The sequence below is a fragment of the Micropterus salmoides genome, unplaced genomic scaffold (assembly GCF_014851395.1).
Source record: "Micropterus salmoides isolate LMB-PRFRI ecotype aquatic unplaced genomic scaffold, ASM1485139v1 Ms_hic_scaffold_4, whole genome shotgun sequence".
NCBI classification, from domain to species: domain Eukaryota; kingdom Metazoa; phylum Chordata; class Actinopteri; order Centrarchiformes; family Centrarchidae; genus Micropterus; species Micropterus salmoides.
Genome location: NW_024043372.1, coordinates 11,407,484 through 11,428,577, shown reverse-complemented (window position 1 = coordinate 11,428,577; position 21,094 = coordinate 11,407,484). Strand labels below are relative to the sequence as shown.

Below are 21,094 nucleotides of genomic sequence, written 5' to 3'. Positions count from 1 at the left end.
GGCTTTAATGGGAACAGCTTCTCTTTTAAACAAATCATGTTAATGAAGCTGTTTTCACTATGCCCACGCTAAAGATATATGGTTTAGTTGATCATACTGAACCACAACTCTCTCCTCCAATTGGTGATGCAGCTGGACTAATAGAATTCATATGAATAGTAGAGTATCAATAACATCAACAAAAATTACTTTGTTAACTCCATCACTTTACACAGTTGTAGTCAAAGATTTAGTATTGTATTTTGAAAGTACATTTTGCAATACTGTCACAGCATATCTTGAACACATGTCTATTGCTTTTTGTTTAAAAAAAAGTCTGCATCTCTCACAATGTTTGAATCATTATAATAGTCAGATTTAGAAGGTGATGGCGCTGAGTAATGCACTTTGAGTAACAAGGGGGGAAAAGAGGCCTGTATAGTCTCTGAGTACAGTGGTGTGTCTGTCTAATATAAACATCAGGAATGGACCTGGAATAATTCTGCTTTGTGATTTTGAACTCTTTTAAATGGAAGTTACAGCTGCAAATGTTTCCATATTCCAGATGCTACAGTTGAGCTGTAATTGCCAGTGCAGCCTCAGAATGAAATAGTGGCTATATTTTTATTACTTTACAATGTAGAATACTGCAATCATGTTAGAGTAAGTTTTTAGAAAGATATAGAAAATGGAGAAAAGATGGTTCCCATAATGAGTGGGACATATTCTTTTAAATATTGCAAGCACAAGTCAGCTTTGATAGTGGATTAAAAAAACTATCACGTTTAATATAAAAATTATAGAAAATTATTAGGCTAGATAAATTGTTGGAAAAGATCATTTATTTTGTTTCCTCTCCTCCATAAATTATTATGCTCTTTACACTGTTACTAAAGAAAAATAACAGCACTGAAAGACCTGAGGGGTTTTAACTTCAGATATGCAGTGCATCCCGTGTGTGAATTTTTCATGTTACTGTACTTCCAACACCTCTATCTCAACGTCTGTGTATTTTCTCCTTTATTGGTGGGGCAGGTGGGAGCTGGATTACCTGAAGCAAAACCTTAGCTTGTTTAGCCCATGCTATAAAAAAAAAAAAGACATGGTGCAGGTGCAAAAGCTGGAAAAAGGTTATTTTTTAGCAGTAAAGGTTCAGGCCGAATGCGACTCAGGAGAGGATAAGGGGATTTCACAGACAGCTAAGTTAGTTTGTTTATCACTGCAATGACGGATGCTTATGGCAATGTACAAACAGATTTACCCCATATACAGCCTGTGATTCACCCACACGCAAGTAGATACACAAATACAGAATTTAATGGCAGCTGTGGTGTGTTAGTTCATCATCGTCTCTCTTTCATGAATGTAGCTTTCCTCCCAGGTTTCCACAGAGAGGCCCTTAAAAGGGCTCTTAACAGAAAGCAGGATACTTCAGAGATTTCTCAGGCAACAAGAGCATGGTGAATAATTCAAAGCAAATTTACAGCATGTTGCCATGTAGCCATATCTGCAGAAAGTTGCCTCACATGCAAGGCTTCACTGGTGTGTATTTATACATTTACATGTTGGACTCCTGGTCTGTGTTTTTTTCCCTGTTGTTTTGAATTCTGGTCACTTGATGGCTTCTATTGTAATGCAAGATGTAACTAAAACACTACTAAATTACTAATGTCTTATTATTTATTATTCTCAGTTTTATATTTTTATAAATTAAATATCTTTGAATCACCCACCTTGACAAATTGTAATAGACATTTGTCTGACATTTTATGGACTAAAAAAGTACCTAGTATCTTTACATTGTATTTTAGGCTCAATTGTCCTGCTACTGTCATACTATAAAAATGTTTTTGATACAAAGAAATGAATATATGTTTTCTGTGCTTTAAAAAAAGTGGTTGTAATTCTTTACATCATCCTCTGTCTTTCAGCCTGCCCGTCAAGCTTTTTCAAGCCGACTCAAGGAGATGAACCCTGTATGCAGTGTCCCATCAACAGCCGTACCACCAGTGAAGGCGCCATTAACTGCGTTTGCCGCAACGGATACTACCGAACCGACTCAGATCCTCTCCAGATGCCGTGCACAAGTATGTATAGAAATGAGGTTGATATATGAGAACTTTCACTTGCACTCCACACATAGTACACAGACATGAATACATACTCACAAAGTCTTTGATTTCAAATATAAACTCTTTGACACATTTCACAACCGAAAGCAGAAGAGCCTCGGGATCAAAGGACAGTGGTAGTCCGTATAACTCCAAACAGAGAAACCCTGTCAGAGCTGTCCCTCTCATGAACACGACGCCGACATGCCCTTAGTGTGGCTGTCCACAGATCTGACCCATCGCACAAGGCTCGGCTGCCCTTCCCCAACATCATACAGCCCGTACTCGAAGCCAGACCAGAGGTTACTGGGCCAGGCCGCGTAGCTTTGTGAAGGAGCAGGCATGGAGAATGAGCCCAGGCCAGACCATCTCTTGTCATGCCAATGAAGCTGTTTGAATTTGAATTTGAGGCTGACACCAAGGTTGAGAGAGAGAGAGTGAGAGAGAAAGACAGAGAAAGAGGCTGAAGGATAGACCAAAGCAAAAGTAAGCGAGGCAGGGGTAGAGCGTGAGGGATAGACTCGTAGAAAGGAATAAAGAAGGAGAAAGAATTTGAGAGAGACGGAGAGGGGTTGTGCCTATGTGAGAAAGACAGAGAATCAGTACATAGAGTGTGGTCTACCTAAAACAAAACGGGGGGAGTGAGAAAAAAGCCCCTTTCAACGTTTTGGTAGTGTTTTTTTCCCCTCACTTTCCCTGTTTGAAAGGGAAAGAGGGGGAAAAGATTTGATGGTCTCCAACAAAGGAGATTTGCATAAGCCTGGCTCTGGGAGTCGAGCAGCTGTTGTGAATGAGAAAGCAGCAGCGTCACGTCACCCGTATTAAGCGCAGCAGGGCCCGGCCTGATTAAAGCAAGGGAATGGGCCCATCAGAGCGGCCCGCTAGCTAATGGGGGGGGGGTATTAGTCTGCCTCTCCAGGAAGGGGATGCCAAGGAGGAGTTATGTTTCCATGTATGAGAGACACCAAGAAGGGCACTCCAATGGGCTTCCTTCCAGACCCAGAGATCTGTTAATTGCTGCCAATTAAAAGGAGGTTAAATAAGAAGTGATCGATTCAGATTTAGGATGTTGCGGAGTGGAATTGTTTATCTCATTAGTCCTGGAGGGTACGTCTTCCATAATTAAGTGCACATGGCTGTAAAAAATAAACAGTTCTCACTGTTTGTTTGTTTGGTCTGTCACTCAACATGTAGCACCATGTGGAAAGTTTCCACCGCGTAATGCCTAGCTTGAGAGGCAGAAGAATGTCTCAACAGGAGCAACAGTAGGTTGCTCTCCACTGCAGTAACTCTATATGATGCTTCATGAGAAAACTGTCAAGAATAGATGTTAAGAAAACACTTGACAAAGTGGACACCAGCGTGGAAAACGAGAGAATGTAAATGGGAATCCCGAGGGAAGAGACACTGCCAGCGTGGAACACAGTCAGCTTAAACCTCCAAGAGGATATGGTATCTGTGGAGTTTGTGGATTTTCTCTTCTCCTGTGTAGGGGTTATTTTAGTGAAATTGGCAGTTATGCCCTCTACCCCATCAAGTACAGAACACATCTTCCATCATAAAATTAGAGCAATGCAATGGAATGTAGTTTATGCAAAAGTACAGCGTCCTTGAAGTTGTGGCTGTTGAGTGACAACCATTGTTATCTTATCTCTTCCCTGTAAGATATTTTCCCCCCATGTTTTAGCAAAAAATCCCCAAGGAAAACTTCAGAATGCTACTACAAATTAAATTTACTAATACATTTTTCAGCCGATTGTTAGATTCTGTGCTTTTTGTGCATTTAGCAGGATATCTTAAAGTGGCTATAATCACTATTTTTATATTAACAATGACTATGATTATGACTATGTGCCTATGACTATGTGAAAGCAGATGTTAGTAGTGATGAACCCACAGAGAATTATCACCAAACTCTACAGTTACCCTCAGCTCTGCAGAGCCTTTTAGCATGTCTCTGCTCATTCTTTTGGTTTAAGGCCCTCAACTTTACTGTTTTTATCCACTGTCACCTCTCTCATCAACCTTGTTTTGACAAGCAGCAGGCAGCAGTTATCAGTGAAAAATTTCTTCCTAGCTGTGTCTGTCCAATGGCAGACAGGCACAGTTGGTGACTACCTAGGGAACATAGTGGAGCATTTAGCAGTTAATAACAGTGATATACTTCTCCTAGGAGTTTTTGGACACCAAAACCAGAGCTAAAAGGAGAGTAAATATTGGACTAGAGCCCAGATACACATTGTTCTATGTCTGCTGGATGTGTAAAAACTGTTCGCTAACACGTTCACCATATCTATGTATAAGACTTTATTGAATCATTGTGTTGTGTACAGCTTGCTTCTGCTTTCCCCAAGAGGGGAAAAAAATCTATTAAGGCAGGTTTGAAAACTAATTTCAGTGAAAGTCAGGCTATGGGTCAAGGAACAAGTGAGCTGTTTGTGGTGCAGATCCGGATGCAGTGGTGCCATCAAATGGTCATTTTATATCACTTTACATTTTAGCACCAAACCCCCTAAACTGTGATTCCTGAAACCAAACTTTTTCCCTTTGTTTCAAGGAAAAGGCTACCTCATTCTTTCTTTCGTTCCTTTTACTTTGTATTCAGATTTTTACCAGTTTGACCCATTTTTCTGTGTTCTTAATGTAAATATAAATAATGAACCCTATGTATCATACCATATGTATGTTTTTTTTTACCAGTTTCATAGGAATATGCAATATGATGTATTTGAATGTCAAATTATGCACTTGCAATTTGGACCAATTGACACAGCAATTTGCTGTGCATTGTTTTTTTTTAACCACAGAAACTCTCTTGTATTTTCCAGCCGTCCCTTCAGCTCCACAGACTGTTATCTCCAGCGTGAATGAAACCTCTGTGATGCTGGAGTGGATGCCTCCTCGGGATTCGGGGGGCCGCGAGGACGTAGTCTTCAACATCATCTGCAAGAGCTGTGGCGGAGGCCGGGGAGGCTGCACCCGCTGTGGGGACAACGTTCAGTTTTTGCCCCGTCAGCTGGGCCTTACAGAATCCCGGGTCTACATTAGTGACCTGCTGGCCCACACGCAGTACACGTTTGAGGTGCAGGCTGTCAACGGGGTGTCAGATCAGAGCCCTTACTCCCCTCAGTATGCCTCAGTCAACATTACCACTAACCAGGCTGGTAAGTGGGCCCATCTGTCTTTTTTTACACTTCATATTCCCCGTGTGGTTTCCTCTTCTCTTCTCCCCACCTCTTCATCACACTCATTCCTCTATAAGCACATAATGCACAGTGCAAAGACCTACACTAAGTCAGTTTCTTTCCTCTCCTGTATGGTGATGTATGCAGATTAAGTGCTCTAAAATGGGAAGGAGAGTGCTGTTGATGATGTGACAGGCAGAATGTGATGGCCTGCTGGTCTTTACACTGTGACCTCATCACAATGTTTTTTAGACTGTGGAGCTGAGAGCAGGCTGACTGCTGTCTCTCCACTTCATTCAGCGATTACAGCTCCATTCTCATCCACCCACTTGATTGTAGTGTTGCATTTATAAAAAAACAGTAGTATGTGCATAGTCTATAGCTAAATACATACTGTGTATGAGCCTTGTAAACTAAAACACTACTTCTAATAAGCCAGTTTTCCAGTATGTTCTGAGGCCTAATGAAAAGCAGGTTCCCTTAGTGACTGGGGTAACTATTTAATCTGTAGGATTTTCTAGAAGTACACCTCAAAATCTCCTTCAATCTCTCTCCAGCAACTACTGGGGCCTTGCATGCTTTCCACTATGTGGTTGCGGTTAAAGTCGGCCGCATCCCTAATTATTTCACAAAGGCAGCAGCATTGATTTGCTCTTTAATTGTCTCTATGAAACGCATCATTTGGCGTGGCAAGCCTTTCTCCTCCAAGCACTGATGAGCGGGGGGATACAGGCTGGGCTTTATCTTTGCACTGGCTTTATATCCCATTGGCAACAAACGTAAGTGCCTGTCATCTCTCATCATCCGTCCCCCTGCACTGAGGGCAGTCTTCTATGACTAAGCTACCTAAAGCACTGTGTTAGTGGGCTTTTACTACAGCGGACATATTGGGTTTTGTTTAACTGCACTCTCACTCTCTCATTACTTTCCTCTGGAATTCCCAGATGTCCAGATGTCTACATGGAAGCAGTCAAATAGGTTATATAGGGTATAATAGGACCAAGGGTATACGAGTTGGATGGACACATTTTTACACTTGACCCATTGTAGCAATGTTTACATAAATCTGTTTGTGTAAAAGCTGCATAAAGTACTCAGTTACAATGCTGAAACTCTAAGTCACACTAAAATGGAAGGCTTTATTCAAAGTGCAACCTCTTTTTATTGTCTGTTTTGATTTGAGTCACTGGTGTGGTGGGTTAATGAGGGCCTGTGAGTGCAGTTAAGCGTTGTAATGAGGCCCCTGCCCCACTCTTTCTCACTGGGCCACAATAAGTCCGCCACAGCAACCCTTGGCTTCTCTGCTTCCCCTGCCGTGGGGTCCTGGCGGAAATTGGGGGGCTCTGCGCCCTCTCCACTGAAGTGCCCGTCACTTTGGATTAGGCAGCAAGAGCTCCCGTCAGAGGGAGCTGTGAAAAGAACTCAACTCTTGCTTGCCCTCACTCCACCCTCCTACCTTCCCCCATCACCCTGCAAAACCAGACTCACCCCTGGGACACGGGATTTCAGTTTTGCGGTGCAATGCTACAGGGCTAGGGTCACAGGGACCAGGAGCCCATAATTGCATCTGGTTTGTGAGGCTTGGAGGTTACATAAACATCATGTCATCCTTAATTACCTCAGGCAGATGTGTGCCTCACTTTTACACTGAGAATAAGAGCATTAGATGAAGAAAAACAAAAACCGGGCTGTATGAAATTTTGTTTACATATATGCGTGTTAAACAGCCCCTTAGTAAGCTTGCATTTGGCCGGAAGCAGGAGCGTTCCGTGAGAGCAACAAATAAATAAGTAAAGTGGCATGAAAGTGTGTCACATTTCTTGTGCGGACGGCTGCCGTCCTCAGCTATGACTTGTTGGTGTGAGGGGTGGGGGCAGGGGAGCAGAGTTGTGCGAGATGTGAGCAAAACTTCTCACTCACCATACCCAATCAAGCACCCACCACACTCTATTACCCACAGGGCTTATCCTCCCACTCTGTAGGTGGTTGGCGACAGTTCCTCTGTGATAAAGGACGTGATTGCCCTGGAAAGTGCGGCGGTTGATTACACACTGTAATGCCACACAAAAGGAGATGCCGTGCTGAATGGCTTTTGAGACCGTTTTATAAGCATATGACTAATTCCCCAAAACTTGTATTGTGTTGAATATGCAGAAACCTTGAAATGCCTCCAATGCCTTTTTATAATAATGAGTCACAAGTAAGCCATCTATTTTGGCTTTGCTCTGTCTATAAAATGTTACTCTTTGCATGACATTAAATGAGCGGAGGGAGTGAGACAGAGTTGCAAATCTGATGCTCTCTGTCAGGGACTGAGGGTGAAAACCATAGTGTTTCTAGGTGTTACAATGATTTAACTGTGTCTGACAGGGGAGAGACTGGTGACAGAAGACCAGTCTCACAAACAGTAGACGTAGATGAACACCATGGTTGGAGTGGGCAAATTTAATTAAATTTTCGCACTGAAGAATTACATATATCTATATTAATGCAGTTGTCAAATTTTGAGTTGTTAAATGTTCGTTGAAATAGCCAGCTTTAAGAAGACTCTGAAGTACCTACATTGACCTTTGAAACTACTTCACAAAATCTTTTCTTCTCCTTTTCCAGGTTCTTTTCTTCCCCTATCTTAGTTGGCCTACATTGATTATTGAATGGATTGAAAGTTTTTGCTGAAACCATATTCCCACCATGAAGTTTAATCAAATGTTTGTGATAGTATGTGATTTTGTCCTAATATACTTCACAATACTACATCATGCCATTTTGTCTTCACACAGTGTGGGACACATGCCTGGATAGACCGACTGCAAACACACACAAGAACACACGCAATATATATTTTTATGCATCTTGCACACACATATCAGCAAGTGTTTGATTTCAGAATTGGGTTGGGATATAATAAATATCTTAACTAGTAAAAACTTAAATAATGTGTAAATAAGTTGCTAAGACACATTGATATCACTGCCAAATTGGTTGTAGTTTCAAAAATTACAGTTTTAGAGTGGAAAACATAAAGTAAATTTATGGATTGCTTAATTGTATTTATGTCTGCATACATGGAGAAATATATGTCTCAGAGAGTAGTATTCATATATTTTAGAATGAGGGTAAAAAATGTGATTATGCTGACACAACTGCCGTCAGTGTTTCCCACATATAGACTATACTTGGGCGGGTAGCCCAGGTATATTAACGGCCGCCAAAGTATCTGGTATCTGTGATCTGGTATTACTTTTCAAAACACAGACACGGTGGATATTTTACAAGAACAGACCAGGTAAATCAACAGCCAGCAGTGAACACACGAGTTCAGATGTCATTTGGTACCACTTTAGATTGTTACGATAGGCTACATCATTAACAAGCCCCCCCCCCCACCGCTGCCTCCACAGTTACATTAATTTAGTCATGCGTAAAACTGTAAAAGTCTGTTTCTTTAAGTTATGAAGACACAAACAGATAATAGCTAATAACTAATAATGTGACTGCCGGTTATTTGCTAGCTTGAAGTAGAGCTGCTGGATCATCAATTTCAGTGTAGAGAAAAGAGATTATCTCCTACATGAATACAAACTATCAGTATTTACCAACATAATTCAGCCTTGCACAACAGATAAATTAGATCTCCATATACCCAGTATGCCATATTGCATTCTATAGTGGTCGGGCATATTAGATTCCAGTGGACATATTTGTTTAGGCATTTCATTAACTCAAGGTGAGCCAAAGTGTCTGCTGCTAATGCTATCGAGGAGCAGAGGGTCTGAATTGGTTTCTTATCAGGTGAACTGGCTGAAGTGAATCACATTACTCAGATGGTGGGGGTGTAATCGGGTGCAGCCTTTTCATATGGTCTAGGGACGATTTATGACTTAATTATTGTCCAAATTGCTCTAGTCCACTGTAACCAGGCTACCAGGGACTTTGCTGCTTCACTGGTGTGAAAAGCACTGGTGCAGAGCCAGGCGGTACTGCCAGAATGTGTCGATACACAAGCCAGCCAAGTGTGGCTACTACACTGTTGACTTTAGGACAGTGCCACCAACAAACAAAGTAGATTCATTGTGGTCCATTGGTACATTTGTGGCAATGACATGGCTTTCTAGTTGATTATCTGCCTTTATCTTAAGCAAGGCTATTTTAATCTTTGTGACTTTCTATGTAACAATTCTAGAACAGAGCTAGTTCATGCACAAAAGTAGTCCTTATGTGCTTTATTAACAACTACCAGAGATTTTGTTTACAGTTTCATAAAAATGTATACATCCTCATGTTGGCTCAGTCATGGTATATAATCAAGATCGCAAATTACACTTAAAACTATAAAGTCAATTCTCTCATTAGATGAAGTCATCTACATGTAAAAGATAATTATGGCAAGGGATACATTCTAACTAGGGAGAAAATGAATAGGTATGTTAAATAAAACAACAATAACCACTAATTCAGGCTTCTGTATTTTCAGCAAATACTTAAGCTCTAAAAACATCGGAGTGATAGAGAGATGCGTGCAGAAAGATAAAGAGGCTGAGAGACAGAGAGTCAGAAATGGACCACCAATATACATGGTGTGCAGTGTGACAGTGACAGAAGGTGTCAAGAAGGGCACATATGGTGGGTGCCAGTGTGGGTCAGCCAGGCAGACAGACAGGAGGCCTCAGCGTGCACCTGGAGCTCAGTTCTGACAGAGCCTTGAAACAAGGCTGCTCTGGTAGTCAGCCAGGCAGCCACACATACACTGAATCCACGATGCTACTGTTGATACAGAGCAACCTGTTTACAAAGACAGATTCAGACAAGCACTGCAGCGAGTTAGATTAGCGATAAAGTGTATGGTAAGCAGCCCGGAGGGTTGACAGTGTAGTTCATCAGGTGACTTTAAATAACCTATTCATGCAATATGAATTTAATTATGACTCCCCAGAAGAGCGCATGGATTGTCAAAATTAGTTAACTGATTGATCTTGTTCATAAATCATTCAGTAGCCATGTGTTTTTTTCTGGGTACATTATATGGATCTCTTCATAGCCTGTGCAGGGAAGAAAGGAAAAGAGTATGCACATTGCCTGCATGTAAATCTAGGTTAAAAGGCCTCGATCTTTTCACCCAATGGACTGTAAAAGGGAACATAATGTTAATATACAATTAATTATTATTGAGTGCATTAGCTGTGTGCTGAAATGCCTGAATAATTAACCATGCTTTAATGCAGTAATTTATTTACTCTTAGAATGATGGTGATCATTTATAAAAGATAATAAATAAAGGTAATGAAACAAAAAGGGGACATGACTCAATCAGCACTATATTTTTGAATTTATCATTTTTATATGAACTTTATGGAATTAACACCAATTAAGAAAATGGATCTGTGATAATCACAATGGCACTCCCCTCTCGGCCTCTCTTAGCCTCTCTCCATGCTCTCTTTTTCTTTCTCTCCCTTTGTCTTTGCCAAACTTACACTGAAGTTCCTGTGGTGACATATATATTAAGTATTCCTTTTAAGGCAGGTGCAAAACAGAGTTGTCATTGTCTGAGCGGCTGTCTTACCACTAGAGTTTCTGGTTTGAACACAACGAGCCACTTCCCCCGTTCTCCTACTCAGATGTCACTAATGCCTCTCATTTTTTTATGTAGTCTTGATTCCCACACATAGATCATGCGCAGATCATGCGATTTGCATCCACCATCATCCTCTAGAAGGTTTTATGTGTGAATTGGGGTCAGGAACTTTATAAGCGGAGGTGATCTTTTATAATCCTTGCTTTGTGTGCCACTCATTGCAGCAACCTCATACTATGTAGATAAGCATGACTTCCGCGTTAAGCCAAAGGTCATTGCTGTGCATTAAGAGAGTTGGAACAGATGTGCTATATCTGCAAATTCCTTGTCTTGTTTATGCTGGAAAAATTTGGAGCTGCTCAGTGGCAACAGTAGGAAGCAGTGGGACTGACTGCCACCTGTGAATTTTTTGTTGAATGTGAATGAGCATGAATCAGGACATTGCTAAATAAAACCTAAAAGTCAAATAATGGGCTTGTAGTTCCTGTAGCCCACACTTACCTTCCAACACTGTACGATATTGAAATGCATTCTATAGTTTCTGGAGTTTTTCTCCTCGCAAATGCCAGTTTGGAAGTTGTTTAAATACAGAAAGTCCGTTTTCCCCAGGATTGTGTGAGTCAGAACCTTCATTCCACATTCATGTGGCGGACAGCTCTGTTTTGTCATTGTCCCAAGTCAGCCCAGAAAGGCTAAATTAACACAGTAGATCTGTGTCTTTGTAAAATACAGACTTTTTAAATTGTATTGTTACAATCTATATATATTTGTCTGCTTAAAGACAATTTAAGGATGTTTAAAACGGACCATTTGTTTTTTATGGAAGTTGCTATATCATTAACTGTTAACAGCAGCCGTGCAGAACTACAGAACCTGTTCAAACTATTCAAAGTCCTTTTTCCTCTGGAGAGTTTTCTCTGTCCTGTCCAGCAACCTCTGTAAACATAAAGGTAAATGGTTAAATAAAACACTCATGCCTCAGTAAAACACACAATAAAGAAATTACCGGGAAGATAGAGATGTTACCCAACGATCAGTTCATTACAGTTTATAAAAATGCAGCGCAATGAGGATACAGATGTTTCATAGAGGAGACGAGCACATAACGCAGATCTACGTGGTCACTGTTTGTCACTATTAACAGAGACCCTCGTCAACAGTGCAGTTCATACACTTCACTGATGAACCACAGAATTTTAGAGTAATATTAGGCTTCATGATCAAAGAAGGTTTTTCTACACTTCTGTCCACACTCCCTCTCTCTCACTAGTCCACATGCTCTCTCTGCCTTTTTCTCTGCTGTGAGTGTGGATCACACTTCTTTGTCAATTGATGGCGCACCTGGCTTTCAAAGGGAATGGGAGATGACACTGTGGTTTAATTCATGTTTTGTCCATAACACACCTATGATTATTTAAGAGAATAAATACAACCCCTTTGCACCTTGCTTCTTAATTTGCACAAAGAAATGTGCCGTTTAACTAGCAAAAGTGGAGTTGGACACGCCCTAATGCTCTTGTGCTGTGCACTCTAGACAATGTGCGCCATAGATCTTTTATATATGGCCCTATATGACATTTAGCTCAGTTACTGCAAAAGAATTGTCTCTCCTTTCCTCTGCAGCATTGTCCCCAAACATGCTTATCTGGGTTGTATCTCCTCTTTCTGCAGATTTGCCAGGTTGGCTTAGATTTAAACCCTAACCCCTGCAAGTACCTGAAAACTCTTCAAGCCCCTGAAGTGCCTATTTTAGAATTAGCTTATGGTGTGTATTATAGTCCCCAATCTTTTCCAGTGCAGATGGTTTAAAGCTTGATGAACTGAAATCTCACTTTTGTAGCTTTACTGCACTGGAAAATCTTTATAGATGTAAAACCCACAATCCTTTGCAGCTGGGGAAATAGGGCAGGCTGCCAGCATGCTAAAAGTACATGCAAATATGGGCCTCTCCCTTTAAGACGGCTCAATGTGCCGCTCATAAATGGACAGCAGTCAGAGAGAGTGGAGCAGTGGCAGCCTGCTTGGGAGGCTGCCTGGTAGAGGACCAGCTGGTTTGGGCCCTTTGGGAGAGACTTCGCTGTGGGGAAACTGATTTTTACAATGAAAAGGAAAAGGGATTTACGAGCCCTGACCTGTTCTCGCTACCTCCCCCATCTTCCCCAAATCATAGCATTGCTCTTTGTACCAGAACGTCTAATCATATCAGCGCCACATGGTTGTAGACACATTTGGATGTTAGAAAAATGCAGATAAAAGGCCTTAAACATATACTTTCTCAGAAGCGTATGATTCATGTGCCAGCAAATGTTGGAGTATTTTTCCTTTTTTCTATGCTGCACTGAACCAAAGCAAAAAGTATCAAACCATGAGGTGGTGTCTCTTGCTTTCAGTAGAAAGTGTTGCAGGAAATAATAGCCAGTATTTTGATTTCTGTGATTTTTTAACCCCTGCTCCTCCAAGCATGGCTCAATGTCAGTTACTGTGGGTATCTTCAGGTCCTGGAGCACCCCTTCACTCCTGGAAATCACATGTCTGAGCTCCCTCTGCTGCCATCCATCTCCAATGGTCTCGCTTCACTAGCCTTTCTTAATGAAGATGCCCATCATGTTCAGTACTTATGTTCTAGTGAGGCTTAAGTCCAGCTTTACTAAACAAGGAAATGGTCAAAGTGAGAGTGGAAAAGCCCACCGAAAGAGTGTAGTATAATAAATTAATGGGATTGATAAAAGCCTCACTCCTGTGTGTGTATGTGTGTGTGTGTGTGTGTGTTTGCAGTAGCATGCCCCATCAATTGGCTTGGATATAAATGAGGGGAAATATCTCTGTAAACCCCAACTTTAATTTATTAGGTAAGTCACTAGGTGTTCAAACACACTAAAGCATATATTAGAGATGTTGGGCAAAACAGAGCCTTTGTATTCTGTGATGTTGGGCCAAGGCCAGAGCGTCATGCTAGAATACACTGCAAAGCAGCGTCTTTCATATCAGATCCCAGGCTGAGTAATGCTGTGGGGTCTGAATTCTTTGACAACAGGTTCCAATCCTATCACAGTTAAGCTATGCGATAGACAACCTTGAAAGTCTCTCCCAGGTCCCAGCATATTAACTGTTCATTGTCACTAGATTTGGATATATTTGAGATTTTAAAAATAAATTAAATACTGTCTGTCCACAATTGAACTGGTGTTAAACACACAACCCCACGTTGCGTGCGGTGTGTCAGAACAGCTGGGGAAATTAAACACCACCTTATCTGTGATGCATTTCAAGCTTTGGTGTGGAGATGAGGAATGCGCTTGAGATTAAGATATTTTATTTGCTATGATGCACTAGCTCCCCTTATGGGTGTGACTCTACTGCCACTCTCTCCTCCTCTGTTACATGGGAAACTCATAGACTATCCTTGTTAGAGACATGTTCATCAAGGCCATTTATCTTTCCAATTCAGCCATCTAATTTAATTATATAAACTTACAATCCCTGTCTTTGTCATTATAACCGCTTCATTAGTTTTAGGAACATGAATAGAGCGTTCATGGAGAAACCTATAAATAAGGCATCCAAGTGGAGCTCACCCACTTTGAAGAAACTAATCTGACTTAACGTAGTTCATGATGAGTTGAGCTTCCAGTACATAAATGACTGGGAAATGTTTTTACATCTTTGTTTTTCATTTCTAATTGTCTTTAATGGGGTGCAATTCACATGATTTAAAAATGATTATTGTAACAACAAAGAAAATGGCTTGAAACATGTATTTAGTTGCATAACTCAGTGAATGATGTTGACACAATGGAAACCAAGTATTTACTCAAACCTTTAAATTATAGATTAAGTTGGGGAAAATATTCTAGGTACACTTTAAGATTTGGAGTACAATGGAGACTTGTAGATTTGGAGTACATGAATTAGATGCATGAAAATGGTTTTCATATGTGTATCATTGCTGTAGGCCTTCCTGAAATGAAACATTGACTTGGCATACCGCTACATTCCACAGTCAATTGGTGGAATGTCAGCTTAGCTTGAAATGCATGTATTTAATTGACTTGAAATACATAACACAGCTGGATTACTTTTTTCTCTCTACAAGCCGAATGTTTCAACAGTTTGTGTTTGTTTTTTACACAGGAATGACCTTGCACTAAAAGTCTTCCTTTAATTTAATCTCAGTTTGTTTTCTGTTACACCAACCCTTACCGGTTTCTTGAGCTCAGACATGGCGACTGCCATCCCGCTGTCTCTAAGTTGTCCTTTAGTTGAAGAAAACCACAGTGTTCTCCACCAACAGCTTTTCATGTTGGCATGTGTCCATCCTTTGTACATGAATACATGAGCTGCCTTTGTTTCTCTAGCCCTGTATCAGGTTACTAGGCATGGCTGCACCGTGTGTTTAATGGAAATGCTATGCAGGAAAAGGCCATGTGGCAGTCTTGAATATATGTACATCCGTAATGGGATACTCGTGAGTTCCTCTTAGAGTAACTGTTTGCCTTATTAGGCTGTCGTCTTGTGACTGCAAACAAACTAGTGAGTACAGTGAGATGGTAGAGATTCCTAGAACTGGAGTCCTGACTGGATACTGTATACATTGTACGTCCAGCTCCAGAAAAGGGGCATGATGTATATACGCTGCCGAGTCACAGGCCATCACGGTGTAAGTGCTTTGCTGAGATGAAATACAGAACATCTATTTATTATCTGCTGGTAACAGTACATGAGGACATACTCAGTCCCTTGACCATCAGAGTTTATACGAGACATCATAATTTGTTGCCTCAAATGGATGCTTCTGTTTGGGTCCGAGGGCATGCAAGGCAGGGTTGATTAGCTGATGAGAATGAGTAGGTTAAACAAGGGACTTTTTATCATTGGCTCTGACTCACTGCGCTCACACTATATATATTGTCCCCTGCTTCAGGACAGCTGCTGCAAAGACATGTTTACCTGACACTCAGTTTCAAGCATTTCTTTATATGAACAACAACAAAATAAATATTATATGAAGAAGATTTAGAAACCTTGCACATGCAGCCTTAGAATCTTATATCATAGAGGAGTGTCAGTTGTAGTTTCCCAGTCAGTGGATTTTCCAAAGAGAACGCGTGTCGGTGGAGAAGCTTCTCTCTTTATTGCTGGGACTCAGAGGAGCCACTGTGCTTCTGGCTGAGGGCTGCATGTGCATGCAGCACGGGCCTGTAGGGGATGAGTGTGAAGCTTGGTGTCCATAAATCTTGCCCAGCGCCCCTCCCAACCCACTCTACCCTTTCACACATACAGACAGGCTCAGACATAGAAGCCTGTAGGCCTTGCCAGGCTCCCCAGACAGAGCTTTTTATCTTCAGCTTCTCTTAGCTTTACACTGACCCACGGCACCCTGAACTAATCTTAATGGTTGTTGGAGGACTTGAGGTGATTACGCCCCCCTGACCTTATGGTTGTGCTAAAAAGAATGTGCAAAGTTTTAGGTCACCGGCTATTCAAGACTATAGTAGACCACCCATGATGTCAAGTCACAAGTCATTTTGTTTACTGCTGAGTCTTAACATTGCTTTGTTTGACAATATGTGTAGAAAAATAAATTATAATCTTTTGTAATCTGACTATCTTGAAAAAACACTATGACACCAAGATGTCATAACTTGTTAGAAAATGCATGACTAAACTTAATAACATAAAAACAAATAATTTGTATTTAAAGTCTTTGTAATGCAGATATAATATTAAACTTACAACAAATATGATGAAACAACATTAAAGTGGGAACTGTTGGGCTTCTGTAAATAACATCACAGAGTACGGTCTAGACCTGCTCTTTTATGAAAAGCGCTGTGAGATAACTGTTGTTGTGATTTGGCGCTATATAAATAAAATTGAATTGAATTGAATTGAATTGAATAAAGTCCACCTGTCCATCTGTCCACCATTATCATTGTTCATTTTACATTTTGGTAATTGGTTTTAAATATTTGGTGTTGGCTTCTGTTCATCTCAGTATGCTTAAAAGACTTGCAGGGACTTAATAGGCAGCAGTCTCTTTGCCTTTTTTTGTGAAGTTGCATTATCAGTGACTGCACTTGCTAGTTGTGTAGTTTAGGATGCTGCAAACGAATTAGATTCAACAACAGAACAAATTTATTGCCAAGAAGGATTTTCAAGGGATTTGCCTTGGTACATAACATATACATAGTCAGAGCTCTTTCAAAAGTTTACTTAAATGTTTTTGCATTAAAAAGGTTGATGTTCACCAATTTCTCAAAGCTTAAAATGTCAAAGTTTGGGTAACATAGTTTTGAAAACATAAGTCAATGATCAGTATCACATAGGAAAATAAATAAGGGTGATGAAGTAATCTTTAAGTTTCAAAATGTTTGAATGTAGATTTTCATACCCTCCTAAAAGGCACAGAAAACAGATGTGTGCCCGGAAGGTAAGAAAATAATCCAAAAATTTAAATTGGAAGAATTGTTGACAGTAATTTAAAACACATGCAATGTGTTGCGTGGGAAACCTCTGCTATGGCCCTTAAAACTGTCATTTACAATGAAATATGCATAAACAAGTAAGTAAAATTAGAATGTGGAGGACAAAACCGCTGCACAAAAAGTATAGCACTTGTTATTTATGCTGTTTGTTTGTTTCTGTGTCCGACAAAATGGTCTTACTTCATGTAACATATGTTGGTCTGGTGATTTTAAAATTATTTATCTGGAGAAGGTGGGTTGTTATCAGTGTTATGACAAGCGCAAATGAATCACTTCCAAGTCCCATGAGACTGCTTGTGTGGTTTAGCCACTGTTGTAACTTGCCAATCTGTGTTCCATTTCTAGCTGTAAGGCTCTCTAACAGGAGACAGTATATTACATAGATTTTATGGCATTAACTATTACACCTTTGCAGAACCTGTTTAGCTGTGAGATTAAAGATGCTGTAAAATTCTTTGTGCGTGACTGTGAAGACTGCGGTGATTGATTTGCCTCGTCCTTAACACACTGTCTTTGTCTCCTCACAGCTCCATCTACAGTATCAATAATGCACCAGGTCAGTCGTACTGTGGACAGCATCACCCTCTCCTGGTCCCAGCCTGACCAGCCTAATGGAGTCATCTTGGACTATGAACTACAGTATTATGAAAAGGTATGAGTGATGCAGGGACACACTCTTCCTCCAAGCCCTCACTAATTCATATAAGCATAAGTTCCTTTTCACTTATTTCCTATCCAACCAAAAACATTAAGAGCTAATGGCAAAGACTGACTCTTTTGTTTAGTCGTACATTTAAATTCAGAATTTCTCCTCACGCTCGTTTGCATAACAGCATCTCCTAGGAGGCATGTAGACTGAGCTTCTGAACATTGCCTAGAACTTCTGCTCATTCTCTTTCAATTATAATCACGGTCAGTCACTGTGAAAGGAAACCGCGCTCAGCCCTGCAGTAGGAGCCACTGGGGATTGATGCGCATAGACTTGTGGTTGAAACAATGGTACGCCAACTGCTGTAAAAATAGTATTCAAGGGGCAAGCTCCACCAAATCAGCATATTTTCTCACAAGAACACTCAGCGTTGATTCAAGCACAACTATCACTAGAATCCATACAGCCATTCACAGACATACAAACAAAAAATCTCACATATGAACACGTGTGTGCCCGCATATATACACAACATTCGTCAAGCTTTCATCTACACGCTGAGATGTTCCACTTTTGAGTATAATTCCCTTCTCTGACACTGCTGAAGAGAGCTGTCAAAACAATTGTCCCGGCCCCTGCTGTGGCTCAGAAGTGCGCACTGAGCTGTGGGTTGAAGGGAGCAGCTAAAACAGTCTCAGTCTTTGCTCTCAGACCTGTCAGCATTCTGGAGAGGAGGAGTATGGCAGTGAAATACAGCTATGATCATCAGAAGGCACGGCTCAGAAATGCCGCCTGACCTGAAACTGCCACCAAATCTACCTTCTTAACTGCAGCTGCTGGATGTCTGCCTCTTTTAGTCCTGCTGCTTTATCAAACATTATGTTGTTGTTTTTTGTAGTAGTAAATTATTCAAATTAGCTCTATTGTTGTTACTGTGGTTGTTTGTAAGAGATGAGTACCGCTGCTTTTTTTTCTGTAGACCATTGCTGCTCCCAATATTTCAGTCACAGTGCCAAATATAAAAGAAAACAAGAATTATCTCTGTATTTTGGGCTTAATAACATTGACATTTACAATATTATTTGCCTATAAATAGATGTTGATCAGTCTTAATTTATTCCATCAGTAATATTCTCATAATAGTTTTATAATGACTACTACTAAAATGCAGTGCTGTTTTTACTGGTACTGATGTGTCATTTCTTCCTTCTGAGTAATAGCTCTTAACCTAGTATGTTATTTATTTACATGGCATCTCATAATTGTTAGCCTTTGCAATTGGACTGTATTTACTAATGTCCACAAAACACATTCTTTTTCTTCTCCTAGGACCAATCAGAATATAATTCTACGACCATCAGGAGCCAGACCAACACAGTGGTCATACGTGGCCTCAAATCAGGAAGTATCTACGTATTCCAGGTCCGGGCCCGCACCGTAGCTGGATTTGGACGCTACAGTGGCAAACTGTACTTCCAGACCATGACTGAGGGTGAGAATTTAGCCAATGTTCACCAAAGCACGCAGAGCTGTTCTCACTTCTCATGCGGGCCCACCGACACACCATGAAGTATAGTATGGATGTAGACAGCTGCGCGAATGAATCATGTTGTGAAGTAAACAGTTCAAGAACTCCAAATCCAGATTCATGTTGCTTGAAATTACATTCTAATTTTTTAGTATTAGGAAACATCCCACATTTTATACTCATATATTTCAGTATTCATATTTCAGTATTCAAGATTTCCTTCTTTTATGTGGTACACAAATGTCCTCCACCCAAACAAACTTTTGCCAAAGATGGCTTTTTGCCATTTGCCACCATAAGCAAGGATGATGTTGAAGTTGTCTTATTTTTGTACTATGACATGATTGGGAGAAGAAGGGACATTCGTAAACATCAGTCATGTAGGTTAATGTTAGAGCCAAGGCCTGGGTTTTCCCCTCTGAACATCTCATTTCCTTCAGCCTGCAGTGCCCAGGGCCATCATTAGTTTGAACTCTCATATAAACATCCTTGTTGCTGCCACACGCACAGATCCCAGCACTGAAGATATATCAAACTTACTCATAACTGTAAATATTGAGTAAACTGAGGATATGTAAGGCTCATTGTTTTTGGTTTAGTTTTTTTTTCTTTTTTTTGAAAAAATAGATGATGGATAAAGTGATTTTCACCTAGATTTTAGTCCAGATGCACCCAAAAAGTTGTTTCCTGCTGCAAGACACTGATTACCTTAGTTTAAAGTAAACATTGTACTTTTGTAATGAGTACAGCTCTGAAAATGCTATAGAAAGTAAAGAAAACATTTGCAGAAATCAAAAAAAGAAAAGTTGGTGTTGATAAATTATATTGTTAGAATTTGATTACTGTCTAACCTGGATTTTTGTGTTATAGATTATATATACATTTTGGCATTATCAATATTCAAATAAACACTATATTTAATAATGTTTTTATATTAAACCTTATTTCTTTTTAAATTCTTTGCCAGTGATTGCTGGAAATTCATGCCTGCTATACCTGCTTTAGGGTTACAACAATACAAATATAAAGACTTATAATGAGTTCCCCCTCCTTGGTTAAAGATGTTGGTAAAATGTTACATTAATTTCCCTATTTAATATAAGCAGTATATAAATATTTCATAAATGTTATTAACACTATAATGTAGTTGCAGATATAAACGTACATTACTGTATTTTTCAACAAAATTTTATCTCTATCTGTGGGCACTCATAGGTGGAGGCTGGTGTAAAAACAAACAAATGAATGGTAATATAGTAAAACACTGTAGTTCTATAAAATATGTCTTAAGAGAAGTTATAATTATTGACAAATAGTGTACATTAACAAACACTGTCCTTATATCTGGTTACATTGACATCATAGAGTATTATTAGCCATTTATTAAAAGTTCATTCAGTGCTTCTAAATTAGGGGAATTAAAGTAAATTGTACCAATCTGGGTTCTACCACATAGAAAACAGTAATTATGCTATCCAGTAACATGGTGGGGAACTCATTAACCCATGGATCTGGCTAAAATTGTTAAGTTTTGTGTCATTCGTAGTGCTCAAGAGAAGGGTCTGGCTCTGCCTCTGTGTGC

General features: G+C 40.1%; 1 protein-coding gene across 4 annotated transcripts in view; it reads left to right on the top strand.

The window, feature by feature from the left end:
• Positions 1-21,094, top strand: part of ephb2b (eph receptor B2b) — a 123,961-nt gene that overhangs the window by 84,669 nt on the left and 18,198 nt on the right. For all 4 annotated transcript variants that reach the window (XM_038697174.1, XM_038697175.1, XM_038697173.1 and 1 more), the window contains exons 4-7: positions 1,911-2,066; positions 4,919-5,254; positions 17,863-17,987; positions 19,314-19,476. In XM_038697174.1, the coding sequence (XP_038553102.1) occupies positions 1,911-2,066; positions 4,919-5,254; positions 17,863-17,987; positions 19,314-19,476 (780 nt within the window). The remainder of the gene's footprint in view (positions 1-1,910; positions 2,067-4,918; positions 5,255-17,862; positions 17,988-19,313; positions 19,477-21,094) is intronic.